Here is an 18,017-nt window from a genome sequence, read left to right on the forward strand (position 1 = left end):
ACTTTCGATCGTTGAGCTCAGCTAGAACCCCGACCGGATCGTTGACTGCTGTCTCTGACAAGAATGAAGATCATTGCTGCTTTCTTCTCAGCCAACCCTCCTTTACGATGCGCCAACATGTCGTCGACGACCATTCTGGACCACCAGATGTGTGTGACCAGGTATCCTGGGAAGGCCATTGGCGGTTCTTCGGCTGTCGGGAAGGGCCCACCAAGCCAGCAAACCAAACCCCCACACGTGCGGGCGCAGCAAAGGGCAGCTGGCGCAGGAAGCCTGGCTTCTGGCCTGGGAGCCTGGCCGTCTGTTGGTGCACTGGTCCCTGAAATCTGCGACCCCGAAACTCAAACCCCGACCCTGGGACGAAATACCGGTTTCTTATACCGACCCAACACCATGGGATTCATCTAACATTAAGAGCCGGATATTATGATCATCAGGTCGCAGAGAACCGCTGGCCTGGCTGGTCAATATTTACCCACTTAGCATACGATTTTGAGTTGCTGGTTTGAGAGGGTGTCAGAAGGGAGGCAGGGTTGCGCGACCTCCTGCGGCGGCAAATTCCATTTCGATCTGCCGTTCACGGAACTGCGCTCCAAATCGTAACACCAATTGATCCAAGCTGCCAAGCCTACCATCAATCGCAGCTTGGTGTTAGGGGGCATCGCTAGTATCGGCCCCGCTGAGCCGGACCTTTTGACCCCCCCAAGCGCGCCCCAGTGCTAAATGCAGGGCCCAAAGGCCTGCAGTTACAGCCAAAGTCTAGGCCCCACACTCCATGCATCTTTCCCCCTCTGACCTCGTGTCACACAATAAGGGTCCCAGTTCTAGAACGCTTGATCGTCCCGGAGATACCTCCGCTTGGGGGGTCAATCCCCCCAAAGTACTGATAAAAGGACATAAGATAAGCCCCCCGGGCTGGTTGCGGGAAGTCATCGTCATGTCTTCTTCATCTCTCAATTGTAGTGTTATCTTGTTGACTAGTGCGATATAGAGAGACTACCTCAGTCGACTACTTCACTAACCGACAATGGCTTCTCGGAAACCAGACATGACCAGAGGGGCTGCTCAATCGGCACCCCCTGCCGCCAACTCGGAAGAGGCAGTCCAGCTCGTCCTTGAAGGACTACGCAACATGGGCCAGCGTCTGCGCACCGCATCCAAAGAACAGCAGGTCATGATCCAGGCGACACATGTTCAATGGGCTTCCATGGTAAGCCATTGCATCTGAGACGGGCTCCGTCCAAGTCTGCAGCTAGCTAGCTAGCCAGCCCCAACGCCTTCGCTGACCACGTTCATGTTGTCAAAGACCGATGCACCCACGTCAACAGCGACGAAAACACCACAGACAACCGTCCACCTGGTCGGGCATACCTACACGACTGGGCAAGAATCTGTCCAGTCAAGCTTGAGCGGGCTTGAGTCTCATGTCAGCACGCTCCAGATTGATGCCCCTAACAGCATAGGATTTCATAAACTGACCGGTATAAGTGACGTCCGGGAACTACCGAGAGGTCAACAAGCAGGGCCGGCGGCGTCGGCAACCACAACATCCACTTTCACATCGTTCGCTGCCGGCCCGCCCTCCCTACTGGAATCCCCGGTTTCCGATGCGATCCAGAGAGGAGTCGCGAGCTTTTTCAGCTGCAGTGGCAAGCTTTTCCACGTCTTTACGCAGGAGCAGATCGCCGACTACCAACAAAGGCGGTTTTGGGGCCCGACCGAGGAGTCTAGAAACCAGGCGACTTGCGTCGTCGCGGCGGTAGCAGCGGTCGGCCTACAATACCTGCCCGAGGGTGCGGATTTCTCGCTCGAGCAGTCTCTCTTCACCATCGCCCGACATTACTACGACCTTCTTCTGGAATTCAACCCCTTGGAGGCGATGAAGGTTTGCGCGCTCTTCGTGCTGTACAACATCTTTGCTAGGTCTACGGTGGCGCTGGCCTATATCGGTTAGTGGTCTTAGTCGGCTGCACGCCAAAAGCTTTCTAACCCCGACACAGAGGTCGGCTTGAGCCTTTGCCACCAGTTCGGGATCGACAAGCCTGCGGGCTCGTACCATGGAAACCTGGAGCAATGGTCCGAATACCGAAGAGCCTGGCGAACGCTCCTTTTCTTTTCTGGGTACGTCCATGCTGATGAAGCCATGTCACCTAAACTAACAGGTTTTCAGTTGGCTTGCATCCTCATTGGGCTACATATCAGGGGACGATACCGTAATTCGGGCCTTGCCTGTAAGTCTGTCGGGTTCCATTATGTATTCTCGACTCCGTACTAACGATCCACAAGCTCTCAGAGATTGAACTGGGGAACCCCGCCGATATTACTCAAGGTCAGTTGGTTGAACTCCCTTATCGAGCTCTTGCATCATCTGACAGCCTTTGCAGCGGCCCAGAATGAACTGGTCAAAATTTCGCTACTAAAACTCCGAATCATTCGCATGCAAGAAGCCTTCGGCGAGCATTCTGTGCTGTCGGTAGCCTCCACCAGGTCCGACTTGCAATCATGGTACAGCAACCTACCGCAGCTCTTGTCTCTTGCGGGGTTTTCCCAGGAGAACCTGCCGGAGTACGTCCGGAAGATGATATACAATGTGCAACTCCTGTACCTGTGTTCCATCATGCTGCTCTACCGGCGTGCGGCATCACACATTGTCCGTCTCATCCGCGGTGCACAAACGACCTCTCTGCAGCACCAAGAGGAGGAACTGCTAAAATACATCGCGGAAGGTCGTGACGCAGCAAGGCACTCCGCTACCCTTCTCAGCATGTTCTACGCCGAGCAAGGATTCTGCAAGAGGTGCTGGCTTGTCATTTACCAAGCTTACACCACGTGCCTAGTCCTTTTGTTTTCTAGCATACAATGTCACGTCGACGATGCAGGTCCACCGGACGCACAGCAACAGGCAGATCTGGAGAAGGCTCGGCAATGCTTGGAGATTTTGGAATGGTGCGGCTCGCTGGACCATGTGGCCCGCCAGTTCCACCGCACGCTGAGCGCTTGCTGCGAGGCTCTGGTGACCGCAGGCATGACAACGCCTACGCAAGAGAATCCGAGAGGAGGCGATTCCCCGTTCTACCCGGGTGCGGTACCACATATTACGTCATCCTCCCCGGATGCTGCCGACTCGATAACCAAATACTTCTCGATCCCGCCGCTGGGCGATCTCACCTTTCACCGCCACGCATACAAACTACTCGACCTGCTATGCCGACCTTTTGGCGACTCGGATCCCGCGTCGTCGGACGAAAAGGGGCGACCACAACAACTCACAACAACAACATCAGCAACCTTCTTCTTCTTCTTCCTGGCATGACCCGAGCGGCGGCGGTTTCGACGACGACTTCGCGCAGCTGTCGGAGAAGAAGATGGAGTGGAACCCGGGCAGCCGGAACCTGTTCCAGTGGGACCTGGCCAAGATCGGCATCCCGGCCGTGCCGTCGCAGTGGCCGGACCTGTCGAGCGGCGGGGCGTTTCTGGTGCGGGCGGCGGGGAGGGGGAGAGCCGGGGGGGCTTCGAATCACTTTGTGGGGAGTATGCGGCCGAGCGGGTGGGAGACTGTGCCTTCGCTTATGCGGTTGTGTTGAGGGGTTGGGGGTTGCTTTTGGGGTGTGTGGGTTTTAGGGGCGTTTTTCACATTTGGAGTCATTGCATGGATGGATGGTTTCTAGTAATTCGTTTTTCTTGTTTGTGATATCCTAGTTGTGGTACTATTCGATGCATTTCTTCGTCTTCGTCTTTCTGGGGGTGTTTTAGACGAACTACGCCTTTCTCACATGCTTGGGAACGTATCTCTGTTCAAACACATCATATCGTGATACAACAAAGCGGAGAAACTACACTCGGTCTAAGCATCCTCCGTGATCGAATCCAGCTTATAATGCCAGTAGTCGATGGTGTCGGAATCATATGGGTTGCCCGTAGCGTCTTCTGACTCGTCGCTTTCGCTTTCCCATACTACGCCAATCAGCTTAGCATCCTGCCGCTCAGTCTGTGTCATTCGATGATCGTTTAGCTCTTCCAGAATCACAGGTACCCGATCGGTCCAGTAGCACGCCCAGCATGCCTGGAATTGTGATAGTGCCGAGTCCCCCGAAATACTTGCAATCATGTCCTGGAATTCGGCCACCATGTCTTCCAGCACCTTGATGGTCCCAGACTCCTCCTCTTGAATCTCGTCCACTTCATCATGGTCTCTAGTTTGATAAGGCTTTTCCCATTCAACGATGGCATATGCGTTACAACAAGTATGGGTCAGTTCAAGAGCAACAAACCCCACGAATCTCAAGGCTGTCAAGTACAAGGACCTGATGATCCCTGTTGAAAAGCCGTCAAAAAAGGGTCTGAAATCAGTGTTCGCAACCAAATTCGTGTCCGACATGATATTTTGTTTCCGCGAACCAGACTGAGCCTTTAACAGAAACAAACATGGCGTGCAACCTTCTGTTGAACATACACAGCGGCAGGAGTCAACTATGCTCAAAGGCAAGACCCTCTTGGTGATCGGAATTAACTCTCGAAACCCCCAGTCCCAGAATAGGGGTCTGTACAAAACATCAAATAAGTTTAGACATTTTGGGCTGAGATTGTATAGCACATAATGTGCGCTGAAGATACCACTGTTGTGCAGCTGCTCGTCCTCCGAGGGCCAGATCCGCCGCTTCAGATCGGCGCCCCGTTGTATAAGCCAGTTGAGGTTATCAGGATTCGAGGTTCGACACAATGGTGGAAGTCCGTATTGGATGCTGTAGTCGATGTCTCGGAACCCCAACTCAAAAAATAGCTCGTAAATTGATTCATCATATTCCTCAATAAAAGCATAGACAGTCTTCATCTTGGAATATAGAATGTCCCGATGCACCCCGAAATAATAATAATAAGACCGGCCAGCATTTTCGTAGGACGGGACCGAGTCCATCGGAACGTCAATGCCGTGCCTTTGAAGGCTCTCATATACGGCAAAAGCATGCAGATCCAGAACTTGGCCTGATTGTAATATGTCCAAGTACTCATCCACAGCCCAAGTGCTGCGAAGAGCTAGGTCCTTAAGCTTTTCGCGTTGGACTTTCAGTCGGGCGACAAAAAGCTTCCATCCCCGGAAAGATAAATTGATTCTAGATTTCTTAAGCTGATAGAAATCTGCATTGCGTACCATCGACCCAGCCTCGAGAAGCATCAATGAAGAATCGACGCAATGGCATTGAGTACAATCCGAAATTTGCTCTGTGGCACGGCAGTTGTCTCCTGTCGTCGCCAAGGCTGCGAACAGTGCAGTCCGCTGATCACTGTCTTCCCGCTGAAGTAGACTGGCTGCTTTTGCGGCTTCCAGGACGAAAGGAAACCGCGGCAAACTGTTTTGGACTGCAGTAATATGCAAAGGGGTATGCCCAAATATGCTAACCTCTTCTATCGAGGTCGGATATTTCTCCAGGATTGACCGAGCAAGCCGTGCATCTTTGGCTAGAATTGCCATACTGAATGGGCCGAATCCGGATGCTATTGAAGATCAGTTGAATTCAGATTATTGAACGTTAACATGACATACACTCTGCCAAGGAAGGTGAAAGTGGTAGCTCTTTGTGGTACGGTGAATTGTGTACTACTTCGGTCGATTTGGACACCAACTTCAACGGCATATTTCCACCTTCGACGTCAGCGATTACAGCGAGGCTCTCTACAATGGAGACGCGGGGCGTCCATAATAGTGTCCCCGGTGCATCTGGGAAGATTCCTGGCCCGCTTCAGATTGATCAGCTGCGAACTTTCCCGGGCCACGTTTGTTATCTTTGCTTACTTTCCCCAGATATCGTAGGATATAGGTGGTACACCATGAAGCACCAAGGTCTGCACTAAGTCCGCCAGAGGGTAGTTGTTTCCGCCGAAACTGTTCAATATTAGTTTTAAGCATTTGGCCGTTCAAGAGTTGTACGTAGAGGTCACTCACTTGTAGATGCCGAATGCTACGTGCATCAGGGATTGGTTGCAGTAGTTCACTGCTAGTGGCGACGTTTTCCCGGTTGCCAACAGGCGAGCAATCTTCCGCAATGCTTTCTGATGGAACGCATCAGCCGCCTCACCACTGAATTGACAACAATGAGAGACGTCGCCTAGGATATCGATGATAAGGAAGGCCTGGTCCTTTGTCGCGTCGACTGTTGGATAGTATGAGAAGTTCGGTCCGACACTCCATCCCCCCCGCCCCTGATCTCATATTAAACGAGACCCCGATTGCAGCTTTGATAGCCCGTGCAAGACCAGTGTATCTTAAACCATACGTCTGTTGAACTTTTGGAGTAACTCTCTCCGACATTGGACAGTATGGTTGATGGCCATCGGTAGAAACATGACTGTACAAATACCATGACCCGAGTTGAGAGTATTTGCGGCGAGTTTGCTTCTGACGGCCACATACGCAGGGGTTTCTGAAATTTGATGCCATGTTAGTTTGTGACGGGAGTATGTCGCAATAGTCCCTAAGGACTGCAGGTTTGGCAACTAGATGAGTGACTGTCCTCAACAAGGATGTCTAAGATTCATATGGTTAGTTAATCTCTAGACTTGAATCGATGGAGGACACATGTACCTGATCGTCCCGTTGAAAATTATCTGAAAGGTTTGCTGCAAGTGTTTGCAGGGTTCGTTCAATCCCAGCTACTTTGCCGACAAGGTCTGAATTTTGACCCTGAATCCGGTCAAGATAATCGTGCTGGATATTGAACGATGACTGAATCGTGTCCTCGGTATGATGAAGATGTTGGGATAGGATTTGGGTGCTGGTAGACACCTGACCCCTTGCCGCTTGAAAGCTGTCTTGAAGTTGATGATGGACTGATCCAAATCCCGCTTGTAATGATCCATGGGTAGCCGCAGTCAGAGATACGCCCAGCCCCTCGAGAGCGAGCTGCAACGCGGACTGTGTCTGGGTCGCTTGATGGCACAACTCCTGGAGCTTTGGGCGGTCGAATGCGTAATGTAGTTTACCGGCCTTATCCTTAAGCCGTGCCCTCCAGGTGCCTACATCGGAGCTGGCGAGCTGGGCGATGAGAGTCTCAAGCTTGTTCAGGCTATCGTGATGTGATTCGATAATCCTCTGTGTGGCAGCAGCTACGTCGGGGGGGACTTGGTCCAGTTGAGTGGCCGTTTTCTCGATAACACCGAGTGTGTCTTTGAGAAGGCCATTCTGCCGCCTAATTTCGCTTAATTCCTCGTCTCGGCACTTCACGGCGTCAAGATACTTGGTAATGCCGCTTGTGACTTGAAGGCCGAGCGAGACAAGGCCAGCAACGGAGGCTGCCAAAGAGAGCGGGTCGGCCATGGCAGAATGCGAATGAGGACATTGGGTTCAGCTCACGCACAATGCAAGTGTGAACAGATGAGGTGCGGCTTTTAGGTCTTCAGGCTACAAGCAGACGGAAACTTGTTTGGAGGGGTAGAGTGGCTAAATCATGCAGGTGGTCACAAGTACATCCCGGTCAGCCTGCATGAAAGCCCAAGGTAGACAACAAGCCCATTGGTCTGACGCTGCAGCAAGAGGCTGTGAAAAATCGACTGCCATTGGCTTTCAGGAAGGAATCTGCCTAACATTCCTGGTCAACCTTGGCCAGCCTTAGGGAAGTGGAAAGCAAATACAGCAACAGGCTATTCATTATCACGGGTCTATACTCGGTTGATGTGAGCTGATTCTGCACCAAAAGATCAAATCGAAGTTCGGTCTTCCTTGTGCTCTGCATTGCTATGAAAAGAAAAACACAGTCATGCGATTTGCTGCTCCCTCTCCCCATGCCCTTCCCCCGTCTCACACCACATCTCAAGCAACTTGGGACGTCCGTTGGCTTGAAATTTGTAATGAAGATAGGAGAAAAAAAGCAGGATGCGCGATAATCAGGAAACAATATGAACCAAACATTACTTTTCACATTCCGTAAGACCTACCGGGTCGATAGTGGAAAGTGCAAACGCTAAAGTAGCGTGTTAGGTACTATACGCAGGTGACTATCGTGTGTCCCATAAGTCAGAATGCTTTGGCTTAATCCACCTTGCACTTTTTGCATCGTCGACATGGTCACTGCTACCAAGCTTTAGCCTCTCTTCAAATTTTGTGCACTAGAACCGAAACTGGTAAACAATCCATCCCGGACTTGAAATAACTTCCGATTTCTTGTTCAACGGACATCACAATACGCAAGGCACCAAACAATACACGGTCACCATAACAAAGGCCGAAATCACACGACTATACGCCGAAGCCACACGACTATACGCCAAAACCACACGACTATACGCCGAAACCTAACGACTATACGCCAAAACTACACGACTATACGCCGAAACCTAACGACTATACGCCGAAACCACACGCACGACTATACGCCGAAACCACATCACTATACGCCGGCCAGCGCAACAAACCAACTTTCACGTCACTTTGAAATAACTTCTGGTTTCTTTCACAATACGCAGTGTTCCCAACAACACACGATCCCCACCACAACAAAGGCCGAAGCCACACCACTATACGCCGGGCAGCGCAACAAACCAATTTTCACGTCAATTTCCCCTCCAACAATATCCCAGAGACCAGCCATAATGGATCCCATCACCGCTCTCAAGCACTGGGACCTCTCACTCGCCGTCTCGTCCACCAAGGCCCGCCGCCGCCGGGAGCAAATGCTACGCTACTGCGGCCAGGTCCCGGGATGGGAAGGCAAGATCAAGATGCTCGCCCGGGCCGAGCACCACGTGTGCCGCTTCCTGTGGGAGCTCCATCACCGGGGCAAGTTCCCGGAGGACCGGTTCTGCTGGCTGGTCGACCAAGTCCTGTTCCGCTTCGCCGAGGCCCGCCTCCAGTCTCCCACAGCAATTCTCATCCTTGGCAAAGTCCTGGGCGAGATGCCCCCCATGCGAGTTGACTACAACGTCGAGGAGCCTAGCGGCGTCTGGGAGAAGTACGAGAGAATCCTCCAGGAGCGAACTGGGAAGAAGAAGCCGGAGGAGGAGAAGCAGCAATCGCCTTCGACGCTGGCTGCTCCTGTCGCCTCCCACAAGTAATGGTAGCCAGCCAGTACTTACTGGCGACATACTCGACTTGCTCCTGTCTGTCTGGCGCGACAAGACCCTGATCATCTGGAGCCTCACTCGTGACGAGTTGCAATCCGGTCCCTTGTTCGCTCTCCACGACGACTCTGATCACCTGTAATCTCATCGGCGAAGAGTCGCAATACGGTTACATGGCTTGTCTCACGGGATAAGACTCTGATCATCTGGAACCTTGCGCATGGCGAGCTACATGGCAGTCGGTAAGTCTCCAGTCCAGGTTCCTTGCGTTGCCGTTGTCTAACGTTGTCTCAAAAAGTCTCAGTAGGGTCGCAGATTGCATCTTGGGGTAATGGTCGGGAATGAACCGGAGGAAACGAGGATGAAGTGGAAGAATGGTCCGCACTTGATCAGCTGCGGATACATAATATAAAGAGAGCCCATCACCCCCCATGCAAGTCATCGCCCGTGATTCTGCCAACCCTGGTCCCCGTGTGCAGTCTGTGCAACCCCGTAAACGCCGAGCTGACCCGACGGTAATTCTACACCACGCACGCAGCATCGGCGCAACTTCCAGTATGGTGATTTCGCTATCTCGGTCGTGGATAACGTACGAAGGTGCTCTGGTATCGCATCATGAGTAGTAGTGTGATTGGATGAGATTGAGATGAAAGTGCCCCTGAGCTAGGCCCCCAGTGAGGCGGGCGCTAACAGTTCTAATCTAGCAAAGTCCGCCCCGACGGCCCCGGCTACACCGTTGCCAGCCACATCGGGCTGTGCGTGTGGTAGCATCGTGGCTGGTACTGGCAGGATGAGATGCCCCGCAGTCGCGCGTGCAAGCCTGGAAGCCGGGCAGCTAGGTCAAGATCTTTACGTCATGAGATGGTACGTCAGATTCCTCGTCTGATGTGTGCGCCACGCGCCGCGGCCGTCTCGATAGGGGAAGTAAATAGTCGAGATAGGGGAGGTTCGTTGCATAGTTGACCTTTAGGTATTCTTGGTTTCTGCCCAAGTCGTCAGGGTCCTCGCTTCAAGTCGGTTTGATCCCCCCATTCTCCAGATCCCGGCCTAAAAACCCTTCGAATATTTTGGACCCCTTCCCATTTTCCAGTGTGGAACCTCCCAGTCCCCGTCTCCAACTATTTCGTAAAGAAGACGTATCCCTGTGCAGCTCAGCTATCAAATCAACCCAACCTCGATATCAACGGCTCATTCCCCAGTCCACCTACCAGCCTACTTCAGTGGGGATCTTTCAGCGCTTCTCCCCTACTACCTAACAAATAATACACCTCGCCGAACGGCCATTTCTCGTCGCAGACTGTTCCCAAGTCACCACCGAGGCCCTACAATCAAACATGGCAGACAGCGAGACCCCAGTTCAGAATCCCCAGGCCAGCGGCGCCAGTTGGTCTTCATTTATCAAGGTATGTCTGCAGTTCACCGACACGACGCGAGTGACGGCATGCATGTGCCAAGCATGGTTATGTGACGGCTGCTACGTATTGTGCAGCTTCTGCAAAGCTACCGATCCTTCGTTAAGTTACTAACTTTCGGGCTTGCCTGTACCTAGTCCATCGCGTCCTTCAATGGAGATCTGTCGTCCTTGACCGCGCCGCCCTTCATCCTCTCGTCTACGAGTCTTACCGAGTTCAGCTCCTACTGGTGCGAACACCCGACCGTCTTTGCTGCCCCGGCCAACGAAAAGGATCCCGCCAAAAGAGCGCTGCTCGTGCTCAAGTGGTTCTTGACGACACTGAAGCAGCAGTACGCCAGCCGGAGCGAGCAGTATGGCAACGAGAAGAAGCCGCTGAACCCTTTCCTGGGCGAGCTGTTCCTAGGCAAATGGGAGGATGCCGCCGGCACCACCGAGTTGATTAGCGAGCAGGTCAAGTACGGCTTCTCCTACCCCTCTTCGCGTCAGCAGCAATGACTAATCATAGCGCAGCCACCACCCTCCCGCGACCGCCTACAGCATCACCAACAAGAAGACCAATGTCCACCTCGAGGGCTACAACGCCCAGAAGGCCTCCTTCTCCAAGACGATCAACATCAAGCAGATCGGCCACGCCGTCTTGACCGTCCCCGACCCGAGCAACCCGGAGCAAAAGGACACCTACATAATCACCCTGCCGTCCCTCCACGTCGAAGGCCTCCTGTTCGGATCGCCGTTCATTGAGCTCGATGGCGCGTCGTACATCACTTCGTCAACCGGCTTCACCGCCAAGGTCGACTACAGCGGCAAGGGCTGGCTCAGCGGAAAGAAGAACTCGTTCACCGCAGTGCTTCACCCGACTGGCAAGGAGAAGGAGGCGCTCTACAACATTTCGGGCCAATGGACCAAGGCTTTCGAGATCCACACCGGTGGCGCCAAGCACAACTCGAGCAGCAACTTGATCGAGTCCTGGGACCCGGCTGCCAACCCTCTCACCAAGCTGATTGTCGCACCTGTCGAGCAACAACACCCCCTCGAGTCCCGCCGTGCCTGGTCCAAGGTTGCTGAAGGCATCGCGCGCGGAGACATGGACTCTGTTGGAAAGGAGAAGTCGAAGATCGAGAACGCGCAACGAGCCATGCGCAAGAAGGAGCAGGCTGAAGGCCGCGACTGGGAAAGACGCTACTTCAAGGCTGTCGAGGGAACCGATGCGGCTCTGTCAACTCTGGCCAAGAATGTTGGTCTCGCGCCCAACGGCGACTCAGACAAGACCGGAGGACTCTGGAGGTTCGACCAGAGCATGGCCGACAAGGCGAACAAGCAGGACCTGACCCAGGCAGATAAGGATAAGATCGCGGCCGACTTGTTGGGACAGTAGAGAATAGGTATAGATTTACGTGTCTGGGCTGAGCGGATCTTGGCCTGCGACCGAGGAGGTAATGCGGACATACAAAGCAGGACAGACAGAGTAGTTGGCATTGTTTTAATTGACTAATCCTTGGCTTCTTGTATGCAAAAGCTCCCTTACATTTAACACGAGTCTTCAGTGGGCCGCCGACAAAAAGGCACGGTAGGCCCGACGACGTTTCACATAACACACATAGATGATCACCCTCAACAATACATGATGCTGATACAATCTAATATGCTGTACTGGTGAATGCTCCACATCGACACAGTCCATAGCCTTGAATGTTCATTTACGAGACTCTGTTTGCATTCACTATACTATTCGTAAGTAAACCTTTATCGCTCTCGTACGAGTATCCACAACAATCTCCAGAGGTATGATCCCCGGTTCAGCTCCTTAGCTATCTGGCGTTCCGTTGTTACCGCCCTGGAGCTGTCCGTTGCCACCCTGCTGCTGCCCGTTACCACTCTGCTGCTGCTGTCCGTTATTGCCGCGCAGCTGCTGCCGGGTACTGAGCAGCTTGTCCCGCTCCGCGTCGAGGATGCGGTCGATGGCCGAGGTCCAGCGGTACGTCTCCCGCCACGGCACGTCGAGCGTCTGGGCCAGCGCGATCAGGTTGCCGACCTTGCCGGTCACGGACATCGCCTCCTGCCGGGCGAGGACCTCGGCCTCAAATTCCTGGCGGGTCAGTTGCTTCTGGCCGGCGTTGGCGGCTTTGGTGTCGAAGACGGATTGGCGGACGATCTTCTTCTGGGCCTCTTCGGCCTCCTTTTCGTGCGCGGTCTTGCGCTTCTTCTTGCTGGAGGGGCCGGGGGCGGTGGAGGAGGCGCGGCGGCGGCGAGGGGGCTGCTGGGTGGGAGGCAGCATGGGGGAGGCGGGGGTCGGAGGAGCAGCCGTTGGATCCAAAGGAGTCAAGGGAGCCATGGGGGCCATGGGAGCCGCTGATTGATAGGCGGCATGGAGAGGGCCCATAGGAGCCACGGGAGCCATGGGTGTAGCCGATCGAGGGGCGAAGGTCGGGACTTGAGTCGGTAACATCATGGGCGACGGCGATTGGGTGACAGGACCAAAGTGACCAGGGTTCCAATTGCGTGGGCCCGGTGCCATTGCTGATGGTCCCGAAGCTTGATACGGCGTTTGAACCGGATTAATGGATGGCATGTTCAGCATGGCGGGAGTAGCATGGCTGAGCTCCCAGTTGCATCGACCCGTCGCGGTTGTCGGCCCAAAGGCTTGGATGGACGCTTGGGTCCGAGCCATCGGTGTCATCATCGATTGAACATCGGGAGTGAATTGACTGGCGTTACCGTTTGGGTGAGATGCGAGTGCCTGTCCCGAAGCTGCTTGAACTGGAGCCATGGGAGTCGATGCGCGAGTGGTCAGGGCAACTTGGCTCATGTTTCCGCGTGGGCGCGATGCAGGGGAGATCTCAGCCACCGGTGTCGGGGATCGAGTAGAAGGAGTCACTCGACCTTGACTGATGTTGGCGTACTGGCGTGGCGACATGACTGGCCCCGAAGCTTGGATGATAGGTGTCATCGCCCGGGTGACAGGAGGGAATTGGTTGTTGTTCATGGCCGGGCGTCCTGCAGTTGCGGCTGCAGGAGTTGGGATATGTGCAACTGGTGTCGCCGATCGAGTGATGTTACCGTCCAAGCTGCGTCCCATGGCCGGTCCCGAAGCCCAAATTGGTACCTGGGTTGGCATGTCGGGCGTCGCCGACCGAAGGGCGGGGTCGACTAGGCTCATGTCCATTAAGGGCCGCGATACAGCTGTGGATGCCTGAGTCGAGATCGGGGCTGCCGGTGTCGCCGATCGACCGAGTCCCGAAACCTGAATCGGTGCTTGGGTCGGAGCGGTAGGCATTGCGGATCGAGTGGCGGGCGTAGATTCACCAACGCTGACACTGAGTAGGCGTGGCTCAATGGCGTGCTCCAAGGATTGGGTTGGAGCCTGAGCCGGAGGCAACGGTGTGGCAGCCTGATTGACCAGAGTTCCTTGACCAACATTGGGACGCTGTTCGTCCGGCTTCGTAACTGGATCCAGAGATGACTGCTCTGAGGTTTTTCCAGCACCTCCATCAGAGTCTGCCATGTATGTTATCAGCTTGTTGTTCTTTCTCTCGGCGTGATAGAAATAAGGATGAAACTCACCAGCTGGTGCCTCGATGCTCACTTCACTCAGACGGGCCTGGAGTGCCTTAGTGAATAAGGGATCCCACGGGAGTAAGCTCGAATCCTGAGGCCTCGGGTACTTCTCGAGGAACCTCATGTTCAGCATCCGGTCCTCCTCCGCCTCCCTCTTGGGGTCGGTGTCGCTATGGTCGGCGAATGCGGTGGACCAGGCGATCTTCTCGACACTCCAGGAGACGAATTTGCCAGATATTTGATCCTCCATGGCCAGCTTTCGGAGCACGCCGGCTTCCGGACTAGGATTGGAAGCGACCTGGTCGAGGAAGACATCGTAGCTGAAATCAAATATTTCAAGGAGCGCCGCGCCCAAGTTCTCTTCGTCGCAACCGTTCGCGCGGAAGTGGTCCTTGATCTCCCGCACGACCTGTGTACGGCGCTGGGGGTCCCATCCCCGTTGGGATCGCTGCTACCGCTGCGAGCGGAAGCCATGTTGGTAATGATATGGATACTCGGCGACAATAACGAGCAAATGCGAAAGTCGGGGCGAGCAATGCGATGCTTTGAGGAGAAAAGTCGCCGAAAGGTGTGATGACCTGAACAAAGAGACCCAAGATCTTGATGGTTGGTGTGGTGAGAAATGCAAATCAGAGGTGCAAATCAAATGTGCAAATCAACGATGCAAATGGGTGATGCAAAAGGGAGATGCAAAAAAAGAGATGCAAAAGAGAGGTGCAAAAGGAAATAGGTCTTGCGGCGATGGACTGTGTGCTCCAGTGTTGGTGCTTGACACGACCGAGTGAGCGTTCTAGTGGTCGTGCTCAAGAAACGCCGTGCAAAAAGAAATCGATGCACATATGGAATGCCAATGCGAGTAGGACGTGTGCAATCGCAATTATTGTGCGGCGAAATAATGCAACTCGATCTTGTTCTGCGGCGAAATAAATGCCAATGCCAGCAGGGCGCGTCCAACCGGAATTACTCTGCGGCGAAACAATCAAGTCGACCCAAAAGCTTGCCTGATGGAAGTATCTCAGCCAAGGGTGACCGACAGGTGATGGCGATACTTGCACAGAGCTCAGTGAATCAGTTCGGTTGGAAGGGTGATGACAAGCTGCTTCTTGAGCTTCACAAGAATCGATGTAACGGTAAATGCTATATATAAAAGTGCCAACCAGCCAGCTCATTACCTTAGTTATGAACTACCTGGAATTCAAATGCAGCATGAAAGCCACCACACATAAGTTCTTTACATCCGTCAATGGATCATTGTTTGATTGAACCAAACCTAACGGATGCGACTTCGACTCATTGCATCTATCTCCGAAAACCTCACACAGTCTTATCTAGTCGGCAACATCTGATGGTACCATCCTGTAAAGTACTCGGCTACAAACATCGGTAGCTGGTACTGTCTCAAAGACTACTAAACTCCGGCCTTGGGAAAAACATTGATGTCTCAATCTTGTCCATCCCCTTTATCTCGGTGGCAACCTCCAATGCCCTTCTCCTGGACACCCTTGAGATCACCACGAATATCCCCGTTTTGCATTCCCACATATTGACCTTTGCAGACTTCCAGTATTTCATGAATCTGACTTGTTCTCGAAGATCAGGCCGCTCTCTCCTCAAGACATCACCGAGGCCTTCGGTGAGCTCCGGGTGGCCCAGACCTGCTCCGACGTTGGTGAAGACATAGTCCACCCAGACCGGTGCCGCTCCGCCCGCGAAGCCGTATGGTCGGGCCAGAGCCCGGAACCGCTCCCGCTCGCCTAGCGCGCACAGCATGTGCAGGGCATAGTAGTCCACGCCGTGAGCCAGCCGCTCACCCCAGTAGACAGCGAGGTCCTCCGAGGGTTGCGGCAGGATTTCCAATGCCAGAACGGACGGTTCCTCCTCCGGTGGCGTCGCTCTGGGGACCAGATCAACCAGACCCCCGCTGTCCGCGTAGTGAACTGACGAGTTTCGGATCCGCGCCCGGGTCTGGAAGACACCATCGCGAGCACCTATCTCCAGCAGGATCCTGTACATTGTGTCGCGGGCGAGGTCCTGCTCCTTCTGGGGGAGTTGGGAAGGCCACATCAAGTTTGTCTTCAGGAAGTGGCCTTCTGGCAGATTGAAGTACTCGTCCTTCTGGTCTTTGGGTAGACATTGGTCGGCTGAGGTGGGGAAACTGTCGACTACATTGGAGAAGAGGACCTCGCCGTCCTGCAAAGCTAAGTAGACTTCAACCTCGGGTCCGCCCTCGTAGTAGTCGATGAAAAGGCCGGTGCCGGGCTCAAATCCCATACAGCACGCACCAATAGCCCGGGTGAGCTCGCGACTAGTTGTAGCCAGACGGTTAAGCACATTGATACCAAAGAAACAGGGCCTCACGACGAGTGGGTACTCGGGGAGGAGACCTGGGGTTTCAAGGTGTCTTTCAAGACGCACCAAGTCCTCCAGATCCTCTCCTTGTGTGTCTATTCGCACAGTGTCAGACGGAGCTCGACAGAACTGGCGTATCGTGTGCTTATCGAGAAGTCGATGCACCACGTTAGGAGACATGGAGCGGAGGCCTAGTTCGCGTGCAATCTTGGCTGTCATGGCTGCCCACGCATTCACGAAGTTAGCGATGCCCTGGAATGGTCCCTGGGACGCGAGTATGGTGACAATTCTTTCGGAGACCGACTCGTCTTGGAGCTCCGGTATGTAAATGTAGTTTTCGAGACCGGCCCTGTCCTCTGCAGGAATAGGGCACTCCTCTAGGGGGCACAGGAGTGTAATACGAATGCCAAGTGCGTATGCAGTGGCGAGGATGTCGACTACTTCCCCTGTACAGTGCTGGGCCGCGACCACGAGCCGGTTGTTGACCAATGGATGGGCCATGGTCAAGGGGGAGCAAAGTCTGTTGGCAATTTCCATGTCAACGTCTTGTTTGTAAGCCTCGTCGATTTCTTGCCCACCCATCAAGTCTGGGCAGAAAACCACTGCGCCGAAGACATTCTTCAGTATCATAAGAAAGTCGACGTCAGCATGGGTACTTGCGACAACCTCTACGGTGTCTTCGCCGACGAATTCCAGTGGTCCGAAATGTTCCCCCGGCGACCCAAAATCTATGTTTTGGGTATCGAAGCGCCACGCAAGGGTGCGATATTGTAGAGTGTCATTTCGAATGATGAATCCAGGACGAGTTACAACAACCAACTTGCAAATGGTATTGTCGTCTGGGGATGGCTTTCTCATGCTTCTTGATTTGCTGGCAAGGTGCTTCAATACACCTCTCGGGTCTTGGCTAGAACAATATGGCGGCCTGTCTGTCACCATGCCCGCCTGAGCGCTACTCTCAGGGACTTCCCGGATCAATAGATCAATGATCCTGAAGTCATGGTCTCGATCGTGGGTGGGTGACCATTCCCAGAGACAGGTGAAGTTGCTGTCCTGGTCTGTAAAGCGAAAGGTCGGCATGGCAGCATGCAAGCCTTTTTGGTTCTGTATATATGCTTTTGAGTATTGCCAGAAGGAATATCAATTTGGGTTTGAGAGTAATCTACTAGGAAGAAAGGGCAACAGAAGTTTCTGAGGGCTCTGAAAGAGAGGCCTTATAGTAAGTAGTTTTTGTCATCCTCAGCAAGGCTGTGATTCAATTTGCCGATGCTGCATCATCGCCCAACTTACAAAGAGCGTTTGCCCTCGCATTTGCAGCGTATGAGTCTACCTTGTGTTCTCACATAGGTGAGTCAGATACACCTTTGCCCAGGCCGAGTTGCTGAGATGCACATGCAGTCACTCTCTTAACCCTCCTCTGTCTCCCCGGCTGACCAAAGCTCTGAAACCAATCCCTCTTTGTTGGGCGCTGATTGGTGCGCAGCATCTTACGCAATTGGGAACCAGCGCAAGCCGCTTGCTTATGTCGGTAACTACCATGTGCAAGTTTCTATTGGAGTAGAAAGCCGATGTTATGGGTCGGAATACCTACTGTGACGTCGGGATAACAGCCCCTTTTATGCCGATGCAGGACTCTGGGGACGCTGAC

General features: G+C 53.6%; 7 protein-coding genes across 7 annotated transcripts; 5 read left to right on the top strand and 2 right to left on the bottom strand.

Annotated features, from left to right (window-relative positions):
* Window positions 1–63: 63 nt before the first annotated feature.
* On the top strand, window positions 64–408 carry PG985_003315 (uncharacterized protein; the record flags this gene model as incomplete). Its single annotated transcript, XM_066823084.1, has 1 exon — window positions 64–408. The coding sequence occupies one exon, from the start codon at window positions 64–66 to the stop codon at window positions 406–408; it is 345 nt and encodes a 114-aa protein (XP_066690516.1).
* Window positions 409–1,027: 619 nt separating this feature from the next.
* Window positions 1,028–3,313, top strand: PG985_003316 (uncharacterized protein; the record flags this gene model as incomplete). The annotated part of the gene is made up of 6 exons (XM_066823085.1): window positions 1,028–1,210; window positions 1,265–1,949; window positions 2,001–2,121; window positions 2,171–2,231; window positions 2,287–2,329; window positions 2,376–3,313. 6 exons carry the CDS (start codon window positions 1,028–1,030, stop codon window positions 3,311–3,313), a joined length of 2,031 nt encoding a protein of 676 aa, XP_066690517.1.
* Window positions 3,314–3,365: 52 nt separating this feature from the next.
* PG985_003317 (uncharacterized protein) lies at window positions 3,366–3,584 on the top strand (the record flags this gene model as incomplete). Its single annotated transcript, XM_066823086.1, has 1 exon — window positions 3,366–3,584. The coding sequence occupies one exon, from the start codon at window positions 3,366–3,368 to the stop codon at window positions 3,582–3,584; it is 219 nt and encodes a 72-aa protein (XP_066690518.1).
* Window positions 3,585–3,844: 260 nt separating this feature from the next.
* PG985_003318 (uncharacterized protein) lies at window positions 3,845–7,312 on the bottom strand (the record flags this gene model as incomplete). Its single annotated transcript, XM_066823087.1, has 4 exons — window positions 3,845–4,193; window positions 5,792–5,881; window positions 5,942–6,048; window positions 6,878–7,312. The coding sequence occupies 4 exons, from the start codon at window positions 7,310–7,312 to the stop codon at window positions 3,845–3,847; spliced, it is 981 nt and encodes a 326-aa protein (XP_066690519.1).
* Window positions 7,313–8,583: 1,271 nt separating this feature from the next.
* On the top strand, window positions 8,584–9,045 carry PG985_003319 (uncharacterized protein; the record flags this gene model as incomplete). Its single annotated transcript, XM_066823088.1, has 1 exon — window positions 8,584–9,045. One exon carries the CDS (start codon window positions 8,584–8,586, stop codon window positions 9,043–9,045), a length of 462 nt encoding a protein of 153 aa, XP_066690520.1.
* Window positions 9,046–10,385: 1,340 nt separating this feature from the next.
* PG985_003320 (uncharacterized protein) lies at window positions 10,386–11,840 on the top strand (the record flags this gene model as incomplete). The annotated part of the gene is made up of 3 exons (XM_066823089.1): window positions 10,386–10,454; window positions 10,601–10,920; window positions 10,976–11,840. 3 exons carry the CDS (start codon window positions 10,386–10,388, stop codon window positions 11,838–11,840), a joined length of 1,254 nt encoding a protein of 417 aa, XP_066690521.1.
* A 429-nt stretch (window positions 11,841–12,269) lies between these two features.
* PG985_003321 (uncharacterized protein) lies at window positions 12,270–16,870 on the bottom strand (the record flags this gene model as incomplete). Its single annotated transcript, XM_066823090.1, has 3 exons — window positions 12,270–14,429; window positions 15,388–15,425; window positions 15,643–16,870. The coding sequence occupies 3 exons, from the start codon at window positions 16,868–16,870 to the stop codon at window positions 12,270–12,272; spliced, it is 3,426 nt and encodes a 1,141-aa protein (XP_066690522.1).
* Between the last annotated feature and the right edge of the window lie 1,147 nt (window positions 16,871–18,017).

This window comes from Apiospora marii, assembly GCF_038362585.1.
Source record: "Apiospora marii strain CBS 49790 chromosome Unknown utg000002l_segment0_segment0, whole genome shotgun sequence".
Taxonomy (NCBI): domain Eukaryota; kingdom Fungi; phylum Ascomycota; class Sordariomycetes; order Amphisphaeriales; family Apiosporaceae; genus Apiospora; species Apiospora marii.